Here is a 17,043-nt window from a genome sequence, read left to right on the forward strand (position 1 = left end):
ATATTGTATAAAAGAGTGAAAAAATAAAACCATAAGCGTGTACTCACAGTAAACTTAAGCACAGGGGTTATTTACCGAAATAACTGAAGACGTTTTCCTGTTTATCTCGTGCTACTATAAAATACAATAAAAAAAGAATAGCAGGCCTGTTCTTATTGCAGTGGATCAGTGTTGCACACGAGTAAGTTAAAATGGGCAAAGAGAAATATGTGTACTTTTGGTTAAGATGAAAAAAAAATGGAATGAATACCGAAAATGGAACACGTAGTCTATTATTAAAGTGCACAGCAGTTTAAGGTTTATTTATAATTGAGGTCGAATCCATTCTTATTGAATGAATATGTTTTAAATATGTGGTTTTTGGCAAATAAATGCATGGCTAACGACTAAACAAGATGCACTTATTTTTGAACGGTGTTTTAAAATATGACTTATTACTGCTCTCTCATCCGCCTCTGGTGATATCCGTGTTTTACTGTCCTATGACGACTACATCTACCAGAATTCAACGCAGCAGGAGAAATAGCCGCAGCTATCACATGTGCTGGTACATTATTAGTAACAGCCTCTTTGAGGGATTTACCATGTAGGAAGTGATCCTGTGTGCCTCTCACCACTTTTCTATTCGCTGTGTTACAGGGCTGCGGGGAACCTGCCTCGCATTTGGAAAAAGCGGTATTCTTATAAAGGAGACAATGAAGAAAATATCTGGGACCTACGGAAGACCTGAGTAACTGAACAAGGTGGATAGGGTGGCGAGATCCATGACTGCAGTGATTCAGTTTGGGGCAGACATAAGAGAAATAATGAGGTTAAACAAGAGCCGTTAGACGGACACCAACATGGGATGATATTCAGCCACAGGATAAACAGCGAAAAGTGTCCTGTAGAAACTAACGGTCCGCAGGGTGTAATAGACTGATACATATATATATATATATATTTACGGGTGGAGTTGAATGATACGGTCTATGCAGAAGAAAGAAGCCGAATGAATGTAAACCCGGATTGCATAGCGGGGAGAAAGATCGAGGATCATGGCAGGCGATCAGAAACCAAGGTGAGTTAAAGCTGGGAGTAAAATTATGAGTAGCAAGAGTAAAGAGTGGCGGATGATAGGGGATGCATGAAATGTCAGTGTGATGAAAACTTTCCTTTTGAACGGTCATGCCTAGATTCTGTCATGCTGAACTGCGATGTAAGTGGTGCAAAATACGCGTGGAAGACCTGCTGCAGTGTTGTTTTATTGCTGGTACTGCGCCGTGCTCTTCTGCAGTATTTTTTATGTGGCTCCTTCAAGTAAGCATCTTTAGCGGTGTAAACAAGCGTAATTTTTCAGTTTATTGTAAGTGACGTCTACAGTATATGTACATTCAATATCTTTTGAGATTCACAATCAGCAGATCGGCGATAGCCCGGCTATATGAATACCTTTCTCCCATCAATGTGTTGCATATATACAGTATGTATATTTTTCAAATGATACCTGACATCCTTTTGATCGCCCCACCCATCCTCAAGACAAATAGTATCCGGACGTTGCAGCTGGTGTCATTGAACAGAGAATACATTGCCGATGAATGTTTAATACTGTCATGTCGTTTATGACCGGCGTTTGCAGATTATAGCCCATTAAGCGCCGTACTGCAATTGTAAAAGTAAAATAACGATAGAACAGATTTGATGAGATTTACATCACATGATGGGCACGATGTGTGTGGTTGTGCGTTGCTCTTGCTGAAGGGAGGTCCCTGATAATTAAAATTCCACTCAGTTGATGAGCCCTGGAATTAGTGGATTAAGGCACTCAAGGACTATGCATTAATCTGCAAATTGCTCGATTTTGAAAGTAGGAAGAAGTTACCCCAGTGCACAGTCTTGTGACAGACTGATGTAACACTAACTGGGACACTAATCAATCAGAATTGACCTGCCTTTAGTTCTCATGTTTCCCTGCGATCAATGGCTGCTATCCTTAACATCCCTGATGTAAACCCATTGTTCTCCTTAGCAGACCAGTCCTGCTAGTGACTAGAAATTTGTATTAGTTATCCATGAAAAATTTAATTGTTGTTGAACTCCTGCTATCTGCGTGTGGAACCCTGTCTTAAGGAGAAATTGTCCTGTAGAACCAAGGATGGGGACCCTATAGATGGACATACTCAGGGTTGCCAACTTCGGTCAGCTGGCTGGCATGAAATTTTCAATTTGGGGCAAGTCTGCACACGCATTTACATGTATGTAATGGTTTTATTACATTGTATATAGTCTGTGGGGTTTGCAAACTACTCCGACGCTTTTGATGTAGCTAAATCTAGGTTTATAATGGAATAATATAGATTTGCTGTAAGATTTCTTGGTGAGCGTGAGAGTCAGAAAGTGTCACGGCAGCTTCATGAGAACTGGCAACCCTGCATGTTAACTTCAGGCCTTTGGGTTACCTTTCCATTAGCCATAGGGTTACCCCAGGAATGTTAGGTTTGCAAGTATATCATTAATTGCGTCATTAGTAGTTATGAGTTGAGGGAGAGCAAATTTGAGGCTTTAGGCTTCGATGGGCCGAACTCCCCTACTGGACAAAGGTGTGGGGCAATTCTGGTATTTAACCCAATAAATATCTGTTTAAGAAGTGCTACTGTGTGTCAACTAAAGTAATAAATGTTTACAGATATTTTTAGCAATAAGAAAAAACCCATCTCATGTTTAAATTTAATTGGCAGAAAAACAAAAAGGAGAAATTTCTCTTAAAACTAGAAAAAGTAAGTTAAGATTTTCCAAGTGTATTTGGGCAGAATATTGTGTGATTTACAACTGATTCTCAGAATATAGATACCATTCAAAATCTTACAACCTGGTTTCCTACAGATATGTGGCTCAGTCTTCAAAGTGGAACACAATGTTTGTCCGGCTGTTTGTCAGACCTTTAAGTGTGTTTGTTTTAAACAGAAGACAGATATTCTGACATTGGTGGAAAGGTCTGTCTCCCAGTTCAAAGTGAAATTCTCTCTTTAGTGTCATCATTTTTAAATACATCATGACTTGAGTTAGAGACAATTCAGTCCATGACCTGTGTTATTTCCCATTAAAGGGTTCTCTGAAAGAACAGCCTGAAGAATAAATTTAAACATACTGAAAGATAAACAATAATGACTTGCATGCTCCGCCGTATATTCACCATGAACCCTACAAGATCTTCAGTGCATTACTGGGGACTGCATTGGTTGAATTAAGCTTGTTTTGTTTGTTTTTTCAGGTTGCCACGAGTGACTGTCCTTCACGAGTACATTGGACACAGAGTCTTTCTGGTTTCTCCCGGTACGACTGTCAGAGACGTCAAACAGCTCATTTATGAGGAGGCAGACGTACCCGTTGCAGAGCAGCTGCTCTTCCATCACGGGAAAGCGGTAATGACTCTTCAGTTAGCTTGCTTATTACCGTAGAACAGAAACCCGGCGACATTTTAGGCTAAGCTGTTAATTATGCTGAGCCGAATGATTGACAAGAAATAGTAATTAATTTTTAAATGATTTTGAAGCCCTGCCCCACATACACAAAAAATTCAGAATGGCAAAGTTTGCAGACTTTTTGATCTCTTTTGTCCTTCTTCTGTGTAATGAGTACTTTTAGTACTTTTAGTACTATTTGATCTTCTGTCATCTGTGTGTCATCAAAAAGCCATCGCAGTGATTCAAAGATTCTCCAGTCCAGGAAAGCTATTAATTCTGTTTGGGGTTCATTGCGTGTTAGATAAATTATCCAGTGTTCACTGCATTGTTTTTAGTACAGTGATTTTGTAAAAAGACCATGTCTCATGTTTTTCCTAATTTATCTTGCATAAATAGATTATATGACAGGAACTGGAGCATGAATTGACCTACTGTACCAGACAAAACGTAGCAGAACGTGATCTGATACGGTCACTCTGTCAGCACTCTATGTCAGAGTTTTGGTCCTCGCTGTGTTTACTGGACGCAGAGGGCTGCGATGACTCATCACCGTCGAGACGTCTCTGGTGTTTGTGTCATCGCAGCTGCTGGTGGTCAATGATGGTTGAAATGCATGCACGCTTCTCGTATCTGCGTCTTGTATGCCTTCATATCATTAAAGGTATTTTCATATACATCTGTTTGCTTTTAATTATACTATAATGGTATGTCATCCCAAAACGTGGTTGGATGGAAGGGAGGCACGTGAACTTTATTTCGGTGCTGGAGTCGACACGGGTGTTTAAAATGGAGATACAGATATAAACATTTAGGTGGTTTGACTTCAGCATAAAGAAAAAGCTGGAAAATGAAGCCCGGCAGGGCAGGGGAGGGGAATGGTTACGGTCTGATGGAGCTTATATGAGTGGTGATCAGATGGTGGCTCAGTGGTTATCCCTGTGACCTCACGCCTGTGCGATAGGGAGCCCCCCCCCCGGGTATTCCCCATGATTATGCAGGTTAGCCCAGGGTACCGCGGTTTTTCAGAAACGCCTGGACATGCAAGTTTTAGTCTCAAAGATTTCCCATGGTGTTACTGTGTGGTATCTGCGATGGACACCATCCAAGGCGCCCCCAGCCTCGTGCTCTGCAGTGCCTGGGACAGGATCCAGGCGCACCGTGACCCGGTATTGGATACGCGACTCTGGAAAGCAGATGGTTAGAACACTGCTGCTAGGCCTACAATAGTCTGAATATCAACATGCATTATTTTTATCAAGAAAGACTTTGAATAACTTTTTTTGTGAATTTTATTTCATGTACTACTACTATAGGAAAAAAAAACGAATAGGATATTATTATTATTGTTATGTTATCGTCATCATTATGTAGCATAGTGGCTTAGTGGGTAGCATTGTTGCTTCGCATCTCGAGGTGGGGGGTAGATGATGGACTGGCGTCCCGCCCAGGGTGTGCCCCGTCCTTGTCTCCTGTGCCGTTGGGATAGGCTCCATGCCCCCCCACAACAGGACTGCGGATAAAGAACTTAATTTTGACCACACCCCTAACATTATGGCACCTGACATCTCGCTTCTAGCCCTGCCCTGCAGGGTTGGCATTTAGACCTTGATCCAGTGCCGTCCTCGACCAATGATCCTGGAGCCATGATTCTTTTTGCTGCTTCCATTTGTCGTTGGATTCAGGCTAAATGTGTTTGAGCTCTGTGATGAAGCTGAAGTACGTAGGTAGTTATTGTTCACTATGGTGCCATAAATCCCTTTAGAGCTGCAGTTGCCTTCTCAGCTGAATAGCCCTATTTATAAAAGAGGCTAATCACAGAAAAGAATGATTGCTAAATTTATCATGGTACAGTACTAGTGTACTAAATGTCCCTTGTACTGTTGTCTTTATTAGGGTCAGTCCTGTAAAAAGCTTTCTTTTCTTTAGAAAAAATATACTATAACATTTCCTTTTCCCATGTTTTATATAGAATGGATGTGCACTGCAGTGGACTGGTGTCTTGCCTAGGCTAAAGCATTAATCATAGGTTTAATAGGTTTGCAGACCAGCAAAACCTTGCCCAGGACAAACATGAGTTAGATGGATGGATGGATGGATGGATGAATGGGTGGGTCTTATTCATAACTGGTCCGTCTTTCTCCATAATGCCAGTGATATTTTTTAAACAAAGTTTTTAAATTGCCATAACTGCACATCTTTTTCCACGGGTGTTAAAGGATTTTTTTGTAGCAGATGCTCTGCAATTAATGCAAACCTCAGCAGAGGTTATGTAAACTGAGATAATTATGCCTCGTTTTCATGAATCCTCTTTGTGTCTGCCCTTATCCGTGTTATGTCGGTTCAGCAAGTCGGGGGGGTAACTCGGATTTTCAGAGCAGGATTCAACAAGCCTACATACCGCTTGCAGAGGTGCGTTTGGACCTGGAGAATATGGGCTTGTAGTAAAGTGAGTGATAGTAGAGTGACAGCAGGATCCTGGGGGATTGGCAAGCTTGAACATATGGCGTCTGAAACAGTTTATACATTTCTTTAGCACTCATAGCTCCCTTGAGTGTTCTTCAGCAAAATGACTGATAGGCTGATCAATATGTAACTTAGTTGGGTGATTTCCATGACAAAATCCTTTTGTGTGATCTCTGGTACCCTGCTTGTGCTTCAAAGCCACTGGAAGACGTTTGAACCATCTGAGTAATCACTAAGGCATAATTAAATGTTGCTAAAGATTAATAATCTAATTACGCACTTTGCAAGAGTAATCTTAATCAATTTGTACCTGAAATTAACTGTGATGGTTTTGCTTATTAAATTTTTTTTAGTTTTGTTAGTGAGTTACTTTTTACACTATATAAAACACATTTATTCTGTCAAGCCAGTGGAATCCAGTAACTGTGATTAGCCAAATATGTCCATTGAAAATGGAGTCCCTTCTTAAGTGTGAACACGATATCCAAGGAGTCACACAGGGTTGTGTACTGTTAGCTCATGGCAAATGTTATGTGAGTAATCTTCAGAAATGCTTCATAATAAAAGACCCATTCTTGATGAAGTAACCTCATTATCCCTTTTTAAAAAGACTATTATGAGCCTGGTTTTTATTTGCGATGCTCCACTGTCTTGACGGACTTTTATTTTGTTGGATTGAAGGTTGGTGTTCACATTGTTTTAAGAAGTCGGCAATGGCTGGAAGCGGCTAAGCTGGTCTGGGGGCCTGAACTCCTTTTTCTAAGGTCACCAGCTGGCCCATTTCTCACCAGCCCAAATGATGTCACCGTCAGAAATTAGCCAGCGCAAATTGAGGCCCCTAATCTACCGTGATCAGCTGCTCACTGAGAATGCCGCCCGTTTGATGAAGCTGTCCCTGACGGTACTTTTAAATGTGACTGAGCATTATGAAGAACTTGTCACCTGCAGAGCGCCCTTGACCGGTTTAGAGCGATCACATTACAGGCATCGCGACTTCAGTATGGAACATGTGTCCTGCCTACGAGGGTCACTTTTCCGACATGTCACGCTTGTTACAAACTGACATCTTAGGCAAACCTTTCTCTGTTTTATTACATTGAAAAAGCTGATATCTAATGAGTTTAAAAAGCTGATTAAGAAGCTAATATCTAAAGAGATAATACCCTCACTAGCTTGGGAGTCTCTGCTCTCAGAAGAAAGACATAAGTTTAACCTCAGCGGCTTCTCCTCGAGCATTTTGAGTCATCTGATTCTGCAAATATGAAAAATAACTAAAAATAAGAAGCCCCTGGTTGTTATTGGTTACATAACTGCACCAAAACTAATGAATAATTATAGTTGTTGCCATTGAACCTTTAAGCTATTTTCAGCGTTTGCCATCCATTAAAGTCACTCATTGAACTTCTGAGAACTTCTGCAGGTATATATACCTTGTGTCTGATGTACCCTCAGCAGAATTATTAATACTAATGTTTGCAGTAAATGTCCGAGCTTCTTTGAATTTCACTGCTGGGATCCCGAACTGCAAAATGCTTTATCTGGAGAGGTTTAGTGGTGAGTTGGAGAGTAAAGTGAGACACTGAGGCTGGGATACTAAGCAAGTTTACTGCATCACTTGAGTGCCATGGTGACCTTGAGTGATGGCGGCATGTAACGGGAGTAGCTGAGAGACATACTATAGTGCCGTGATTAAGAAAGGGGGTGTCCGGACCCCAGCGATTCCTCTGTGAGGAAGGTGTGTGGCCATAAATAGCTAAAACATTCAGCTGCATAGCTGGGTCAATGCTGCATTGGGCAGAATAGTGAATTACCCAACAGCATAGTAACACCTCACTGTGCTGTGTTTATTGGGGACAATATCTATTGCTTGGTGTCATATTGATTGATTAATTGTGTCATTGATTGATTGATATCATTATAGAAATCATCAAATGATGAAGGAGCTTGAAATATGCCAGTGTACTTAACTGGTTTAATTTGCGCATTTTTTTTTTTTTACTTCCTGTTGATTTTGCAGCGCCAGAGATTGGTTTTAAAAAGCCTATGAAGGACGATCCAAAGGCAACTTTTGTTGCTAAGCACTTTGTTGCCGCTCTCAAATATTTACCACTGTTCAGGAAGGAAGCATAATTAACAGGATCCCAGACATTGTAGCAGGGGTCAGACTGGGGTTGTTACATCGTACATCGTACATCGTACAGACTCGGAAGCCTTCCTGAGGTCAGCGTGCCAGAGGAGGTCACCTCAGTATCTGTGCAGCCTTATTGCAGGCTGGTGCGTCTGCCGTGCCAGCAGAATGCATGGGCAGAGGAGGGGCTTTGACGCACAGCACCGCTCCCCTCTTGGTGCCCGGGCCAGACTGCTGACTATCCATCCGGAATAGCGCAGTGAAATGACTGCCTATTACTGTCATTCATTTGAAAGTGTCAGGCCTGAAGCTTTTAGCCTCACTGGTGGTACAGCCACAACTCTAAATTTTGCCTTGTAATGTAGATAGAGGTCTTCCTAACATTGCTGTTCAGACTTAGTTCAGTCTTTGGTTGCATATGTAGAACAAGGCTCGGCTTGTAGTGAAAATCCAAAATCGTCCCTGATAATGAATGTCTTCCACTCTGGATTCTTTGCCTCTCCCCTTAGGCCATCCAGCATTAATGAAGCCTCTCATTTAGCATAAATGCTAACTTTCCCTCGCGGCACATTCTCTTGTCTTCCCTCCAGCTGCGTGACGGGGAGCAGATGGAGGCCCTTCTGCCAGCTGGAAGCCATGAGATATTCATGACCCTGCAAGGAAGGGGTCTCCGAGGGGGAGGTAAGAAATCCTCTGGGGAGGTCATTAGGTACCTTGTAACTGCAGTATTTTAGCGTAATTACAAGTATTATTTTAATACTAGGAAGGCTTAAAGTTTTCCAAGTCTACATGATGCCCAAAAGAATTCTGATGTGCTAATTAGTCATCCTTAGACAGTATTCAGAGCACAGTGTTCATACACAGGCCCTGATTAATGTTCCTCATCAGTCGAAATATTGACTGTAGTTTTTATAGTGATGATTTGTTTGGATAATCTGGATTTGAGTATTAATGAGGATATGGTCATGCAGGCATTATTTTGCATTTTGAATTGTTTTTTTTTTTTTGCTTTTGTCTCAAATAGGCCGCATGGGTTCTAAATCGGGTAGCTTTCGTGCGGAAAGATAAAATGTTGATCCTGTGCATGTGTATCAGTGTGTGTTTAATGCCCTGCCCTGGGATCTGGGATATATGAAGGGAGTTCAAGGTAAACAGATGTATAATTTTCATAGAGAACTTCCACTAGTATTTTTTTCTTTCATTTGCCAACGTCTTGACGCAATCTTCTTAGACACTTAAATGGAAAACTGGCATGAGATATTAATGATTTGTATGCTTAGGTAATGAAATGGAAAATTGAAGTAGGAAATTTTAAATGGATGGCCTGTGTTGAACTGGCATCTCGGCTAATGTGCAGCCTGTGCTTCCTGTCGAGACCACAGCCTACAGCTCTGAAGTGGTTGGAGGCCAGATCAAAATTGGATAGAAATTCCAAATAGAAAATTCTTGGACAATTGATGTCTTTATCAATGTCACTGCTAGTTTTGACATGTTTCTTGTTTTCTAGGGAGATTTGGCCAAACGACACCCCCCTTGGTGGAGTTTCTGAAAGATATCCTGCGGCGGTATCCTGAAGGGGGACAGATTCTAAAAGTATGACCCACGCTGCGATTCCTTTTAGACAATAACGAGCAAGAGGAAAAGCACAGGCACTCAGGCTAGGTGCCCTTTTATCGATAACATAACGGCAGCACAAAGCTCAATTTGTTGGCATATCTTCAATTACCACCAGAGTGCTTTGTGCTGCATTTCAGCCCCAAGAAGGTCCACTTGTCAGTTCCACAGGGTTTTCGATATTTTGGCTAGCTTCTAAGTAAACAAAGGCGTATTAGCATTTTAGCATATTAGCATTTTGCATACACTTGCATGCATCACCTTGTAGACAGTCTAATAGGGTATTCTGGGAAATGGTCAAAGGTATAATGGTCCGCTGATGAACTTTTAGGAACTCATCCAGAATGCAGAAGATGCCGGAGCTACAGAGGTCAAGTTTATGTATGATGAGACCGAATATGGGCGTGAGTCACTTTGGTCCGAAGCCATGGCACAACATCAAGGTGTGTAGAATACAACAACTGGGGGTTAAATATGTTCCACCTATGGATTTCTTGATACTTAACAAGAGCTAATCTGGTTTTAGATTTAGAATAAGGATCAAGTCATAGGAAAATAGACCAATATAATGTAATGTAAAGATTTTAACTGGATTATAACACTGAGCATCGGTTTTCAAATGACTGAAAGTTTAATTAGATTTGAGGTGACTGGCTGTAATTTACGGATCTTTGCGCCTTGATTTCCTGACAGGGACAGCTTTGTATGTATACAATAATGCTGTTTTCACGACTGAGGACTGGAATGGCATTCAGGAGATTGCCAGGAGCAGAAAGAGAGATGATCCCCTTAAAGTTGGTAGATTTGGAATTGGATTCAATTCTGTGTACCATATAACAGGTAAGGAGTAAAGGGTATTTATTGGGATATTGTTGTGTCACACTAAATAAGATATGAAAATGATGTGGGTTTATAATTGTACATGCAATGAAAATTTAATAGAGTTTTCTGGAAATTTAGCCGTGTCCATTTTTATTTTTGTATTTTTTTTAGATGTCCCTAGTATTTTCAGTGGCGATCAAATCGGCATGCTGGATCCACATCAAACCCTGTTTGGACCCCACGAGTCTGGACAATGCTGGAACTTAAAATCAGACCTCAAAGAAATTACAGAGCTTTCCGACCAGTTCGCACCCTACATTGGGTTATTTGGGACTTCGAAAAATACTGTCAAGGATGGGAGCTTCCCTGGGACGCTCTTCCGCTTTCCACTCCGTGTGAAGCCCTCCCAGCTCAGCAGCAACATCTACAACAAGGAGAAGGTTCTGGAACTCTTTGAGTCCTTCAAGGCGGATGCTGACACGGTGCTGCTTTTCCTGAAAAGCGTGCAGGAGGTATCCCTGCACGTGCGTGAGTCAGACGGCACGGAACGGGTCCTCTTCCGGGTGACCGCCAGCGAGAATGCCGACCTGAAGATGGAACGGCCTAACTCACTCAAGTCTCTTGCGCTGGGCATTGACAGCTACAGCAATGGCGTACCGTGTGACACGGTGACATGCGCCACCTACCAGGTGAACATCGAGACACAGGATGAAACCACAAAGGAGACACAGAGGACCACCTGGCTTGTTTGCAATGGAGTGGGGGGTCGTGGGATGTGCTGTGAGCTCGACTCACTAGCCGATGACCTGAAGTTTATTCCAACTATTGGCATTGCCCTACCGCTGACCCTGATTGACGTGGATAAGGGGGCTACGTCAGGATTCTCGGGGAGGGCCTTTTGTTTCCTCCCGCTGCCGCCTGGAGAGGAGAGCATGACAGGATTGCCGGTTCATATCAGTGGATTTTTCGGCCTGACCGACAACCGGCGGAGCATCAAGTGGAGGGAGGTGGACCAGTGGAGGGACCCTGCGGCGCTGTGGAATGAGCTCCTCATTGTCACCGTCATCCCCAGAGCCTACTTCACGCTTATCATGGAAGCCATTAAGCGTGTTCAGGCTAAGGAAGATCAGGAGTTCCCCCTTTCAACCAGGGGAACCTACGGGGCCTGGCCAGACCCCGGTAAGATCCGGCCACGCTGGAGGCCCATCCTTGAACCTCTCTTCCAGGACCTGCTTCAGCAGCCAGTCATTTACTCCCTGAGTGACGTCTGGATGACAGTAGATGATGTTGTGTTCTCTGAGCTGGATGAGGGTGAGAAGAGCACGGAGGTTATCATTGGCTACCTCCAGAGCTCAGGGGTTCAGGTGGCCAGAGTTCCAGCAGCTATGGACATCGTGTTAACGGGGTATATCACTGCACCCAGAGATGTGAAAAAAGTGACCCCTGCTTTGGTACGCCAAGTGCTGCGGAAGGCCAAGCACAAGGGGTCCTCCCAGGAGAAACTCGTCCTTCTGGAATTTGTCCTCAGCGATGCCTGTTACAATGATCTTATTGGCCTGGAACTGCTTCCTCTGCAGAATGACACGTTTATCGCCTTTTCCTCATCGGTGAATGACAAGGACGCAGTGTATATAACAAGCGAGGACTTTCCCAGGTATAGCCCATTTGCGACCAAAGCCATGCCTGTCGGGCATTTTCTCATCCGTCATATTGTATCTTAAAGTGAAATTTTTGATCAATCAGTGAAAAAAAAACATTTATCAGAGACACTAAGAATTTGCAACTCTGCAGCACGTTTCTCACTTCATTTAACTAAAAGGCCTTGTAAAATCAATACAAAGATGGCAATAGAGATTTTATTAAAGTTATGGATGTTTTGTAAAATGTTTCGGTCAGAAATTAGGCTTGACTGCAATACCAGCTGCATGATATTTAGCATTCTATATAGGTTATACAGATATAAAAGTGTCACTTTAGACTGTGCCTCCAGGTATAATCAAATGATTTGCAGGTAAAAACTGGTGCAACGCCGATACATGAGCTGACAAATTCCTATATTCAAAAAGACGCTGGTGAGGATTAAGAGTAAAAATGAAACAAATTTGCCTCGCAAATGGCTCATGCGTCATGACACCTCAGACATTTCCTTGGTGAGTTTGCTGTTGAATCTCCTCTCCTAAAAGAGAATCTTGTTTGTCCTCCAGGTCCCTGTACCCTGGACTAGAGGGACGGTTTGTACTTGAAAGCATAAAACCATCTGTGTTGACGAGCCTAAAGGATGCTTCCAAAAGCAGAGGTAAATCCCTACTCTCTGTCTGTTACAGGGATTTCCCAAAGGCCATGCTGTGATTTACTTTATGGCTTAGTTTTTATCTCCGCTTTCTCAGTCTTGACATACAACTTTTTAGGGGTCATATCTGTTAAAGATGGTTTTCTTTCTCTTACAGAGAGGCTTGCAAAACAGTTGTACAGTTTGTGGGTAACGTGCTGAGGTAGAGATGATATTTTTTGTTGAGGAACACAGTAGCAGGCTACGGGCAGGGAAGTGCATTAGAACTGGGTGTTAGACCCAGTCTCACTGCTGATAGATAATTTATGACTGCTGTGTGCGTTTATGAGCAGGTTTATTTGAGTATCTTTTTTTCGGGGCTTCGCATTCCACATGCGGCTATCCTGGACATGTTCTGTCCCATACCTAGCTGTAAATTTGCCAGAAGGATGAGATTCAGCTGAAAAACGCTGAAGAAATTGGTCTATTTGTTGGAACGCTTGAATGCCTGCTACAGAACATAAAAACATGGCTCCATGCTTGCCCTGATCACCTTCTGGTAATTCTTAGCCTTGGCTCACAGCATCAGCAAGAGCGAAACCTTTGTCAAAGCTCTATTAGCCCAAACGCCTTAGCCCTGCAAGCTAGCTTCCCCATTTATGCGGGTCGAAATGGTTAATTAGTACTGAGCTCAGCTGAGGTAGAGAAAAGCCCTGACTCACCATGGTGAGACTCTAGGGTTGAGCATGAGGCAAAGGGAACAGCTGTTTTCTGTCCTGCCCTGTCCTTTACCCCACAGCATGTGCTGTGTTCTGCCCTCTAATGCCATTTGTGTAGAGAAAACGATCCAGACAGGAGTTTCTATGGTGAAAACCCAAAACAACTGGAAAACAGATTCTGTGTCGGGCTTTGAGTCCAACATTGATTGTCAGGTCAGATTTATTATTACAAAGGAATGGCTGTAGGTTTTCAGCTCTGGAAAAAAATTGAAGTCACAGCAAAATGTTCAGTTTCATTTCTGCCTGTGTAAAATATACATTTTTACATACAAACTCCTGTCTGGCTCTTCTGTGCTTCTCATTGATGAAGGATTTCTTCCATGCTTTATGGGTCTTTAAGGGCTTCTAGGAGTCCTGGCAGTCCTAACTGTCATAGCAGTGCACTTCACATGAATTGACGTTTCCCATTTGATGGTCATTTCTGGCATTAGAAACTTGGTTCTACCTCCTGGCTGTTTTTTTTTTTTGTTTTGTTATAGCCAGTGTCTCCCGCTTCACCTTGTTCTTGTGTCCTACTGTCTGAAACAACTGTGAGCCTGGAAGCAGCGCCTCAGTGTAGCCTCTGCCAGCAGAACCCGACCATCAAACCTTGATAGTTCGTTTGAATGTCCCTTATTTGACAGGACATTTTTTTAATCTCTTTTGTTTGCAACTGATCCAAAGACCATTTCTTCACTTCCTCTTAACCCACTGTGGCACCAGCGATCATCATTTGCTGTGGGAAGATTCTTTGTGTTAGATGCTACGTTTGCTACTTTCCTGAGACGTTCCTTCTGTTTGTTAAAAAAAAAAAATAGATCTTCAAGTGGATCTGTCATACTGGCTCGTATCCTGTGTATTTTGTGAACTGTTTTTTTTTAACGCCTATTCTGGAATCCGGGATCTAGAATTCTGCTCCACAATATAATCTGACTTTAATTTTGAACTATCACTAACTGATTGAATTCCAAAAAAAAACCACAGGATTTCAATACCTGAGTGTTCTTTTCATTTTCCTGTACACATAGAGCGATTGTCTGTTTCAGATTTTTGCCGCTGGGTTATTCTGTGACGTACACTTCCTGTTGTCACGGCGGCTGTGCACAATTCAGGTCGCGGTGCTCACGCTACAGGATCCACAGTGGCGTCGCTCAGATCTCAGTCGCGTCTGCAGCACACCACTTGTTCCCACCCCACCCTTTTTCCACCTACAGAATACCTGAGATTGCATGTGGTGCCCTCTCTCTGTAGCCAGCAGGGCAGTCTGTCACAGTCAGAACCTATTTTAACATGCATGCAGGCCATTGGCTCATCTGCTGCCCACTTCCTGTCACTGAGTGTGTCGGGGAGGGGGAGGGGGCACGGGCACACGGCATCCACCCAGCGCTTAGTCAGACGGAGCACGATCTCAAGGACATTGCAGTGTGCAGGAACCATGCAACCACAAGCTGTTATACAAACGGAACTTTCTGGAGAATTAACAACCTTGTTCTACTAATTTCAGCGTGCCTAGCATCCACCATTTTGGTGCACTAGTCACCTCCACATGTCCGTTAGTTGCTTTGGGTTTTCTTCTCTAGCTGTCAGATCGCGTTCATGTGTCAACATTCCACATGGGCCTTCTAGTATACAACTTAAGTTAAATTTAGGAGGTTATAAACATTATACAGTAAGTATGGTACCCATTTCAAAAGTGGCAGGATTAAAATGATGAATAGTATATTATGACCTATATTTTTGGTTCTTTTTGGCAAGGAAGCCTAGCCTATTTCCTGCTGTATCTCTCACCTACCCTTTGGTAAAAATGTAACTATGCGCTTTGTTTTATTGTGACCTCGTTTTTTTTACATGACTTCTGTTTAAATTAAATTGCAGTGCAGCGGTTGTTCTGGGGCTATTCGGGTAGGTTTAACGGTAGCAAGTGCTTTGTGCTTGGAATTGACTGACTTTGAAATCAGTGCACAACCCAACAGCGAAACTATGAAATCTCTGCTTTGGGGAACATGGGAAAGGCCCTGAACATTCTTATTTTGGAAAGAAGAATACCAAATTATCATTTATTAAAAGTAAAACTAATTTATGATACCTAACATTTTTATTAGTGGCCTTGTGTTCAAGATAAAATGTGGTTATGTTCTCATTTTATATGGCTCCCAGTTTAATTTAATTACATTTTCCCCACACTTTTTTGTCACCGTAGTGATTTCATAGCGCACTGTATGTACTCTAAGGAGGTGATTTATGGTGTGAATATATTTGGTTTTCCTTTAAAACATTACCTTTAACGCGTTTCCTTACATGTATCTGGGAATCTTACTGTCTTACTGCTCTTGTTCACCTTTGTAAAACTATTCTGTCATAAGGACAAGCGATTACCAGTGAAGCATTTTTTAACCTTCTTTTCCCCAGAGCTGATAGTTCACTACAGCAAACTGTTTGACAGGACATCTGCTATACCTTCAGGCAGACACTGTCATATAATAAATGAATGAACTTGTGTACCGAATTCTGACAGAATAATTACAGAGGTGGAAAGTTCAGGTCCAGAAAGTAAAAATCCAGAACAAGATTTTATTTCAACCAACAAGTTAATTATCACAGTCACAGAGTACCCAGTGTGTTGGTTGAAACAAAATCTTGGACTTGGATTACTTTCTGGACCTGAACTGTCCACCAATATTTACATAAACTGCAGTTATTTTGAATTTATGTACAGAGGGGTCAGCCAACTTAAATTAAAATTATATATAATTGTAATAATTTATAATGCTATCTATACAGCCTATATATAAACAGTTGATGACCAGACTGCATGGTTTTGGTGTGAATTGGTTTATTGTGACTGTTTTACTATAACATGAAACATGACAAGACAAGGTTAAAGGAGTGGTTTGCTCCTTTAAATCCGATGTCTAATGCATGCATTGCATGAAGTCGTAATGTGTGTGTAATGTGTGTGTAATGTGTGTGCAATGTGTGTTTTGGTGTTAGTGTTTTGTCCAAATGGCTCTCGCAGCAAGTAGAAAAGATAGTAAAGTCTAAAGGTATCATCACCATCAGTGATCTAGCACAATTAGTAAATTAAGCATAGAATAAATACCCCAAAATTACACATACTTACAAATGTGTATATTTTGAAAAGCAGATTTTTATGATTTACCTTACTAAAAAGAGTTTAAATATTAACACTTATATAGTATTTTTGAAGGCTCTATTTAAATCAGTACTTGGTTATAATGCTTGCAAAAGCATTACATATAATTTAAAAAGTATTTCATTGCAATTGTGTACGATTTTTTTTGGAACAGTTTTCACTTTCTTTTAGTGAGTTAATATATTTCTCAAGTAATACATTTTTAAGGGTGCAAAGCATGAAATGCTTATGGACCATTATTTGTAATTCTAATTGTAATGTATAATGCGAGGCTTGATTCAGCATGAATTGTAGTTCACTGATGTAGAACAACGACAAGATCTGAATTTATTATACTCTTACAACACATTTTTGTTAAACTAGTTTTAATAAAAACATTTCTTATTTAT

The 17,043-nt window shown here is 41.7% G+C and overlaps 1 protein-coding gene across 3 annotated transcripts in view; it reads left to right on the forward strand.

The window, feature by feature from the left end:
* Positions 1-66: 66 nt before the first annotated feature.
* The window catches only part of sacs (sacsin molecular chaperone), a 29,809-nt gene continuing 12,832 nt past the window's right edge, over positions 67-17,043 (forward strand). Inside the window, exons 1-10 of one of the 3 annotated variants that reach the window (XM_023813766.2) lie at positions 67-181; positions 640-1,060; positions 3,254-3,404; positions 8,628-8,718; positions 9,545-9,630; positions 9,983-10,094; positions 10,345-10,491; positions 10,645-12,127; positions 12,678-12,769; positions 15,376-15,402. In XM_023813766.2, the coding sequence (XP_023669534.2) occupies positions 1,038-1,060; positions 3,254-3,404; positions 8,628-8,718; positions 9,545-9,630; positions 9,983-10,094; positions 10,345-10,491; positions 10,645-12,127; positions 12,678-12,769; positions 15,376-15,402 (2,212 nt within the window). In that variant the 5' untranslated portion in view covers positions 67-181; positions 640-1,037. Of the gene's footprint in view, positions 182-570; positions 1,061-3,253; positions 3,405-8,627; positions 8,719-9,544; positions 9,631-9,982; positions 10,095-10,344; positions 10,492-10,644; positions 12,128-12,677; positions 12,770-15,375; positions 17,039-17,043 lie in introns of those variants that run through there. The other 2 variants (XM_072701347.1, XM_023813767.2) reach the window with 2 other exon arrangements.

Source organism: Paramormyrops kingsleyae, chromosome 17 (assembly GCF_048594095.1).
Source record: "Paramormyrops kingsleyae isolate MSU_618 chromosome 17, PKINGS_0.4, whole genome shotgun sequence".
NCBI lineage: Eukaryota > Metazoa > Chordata > Actinopteri > Osteoglossiformes > Mormyridae > Paramormyrops > Paramormyrops kingsleyae.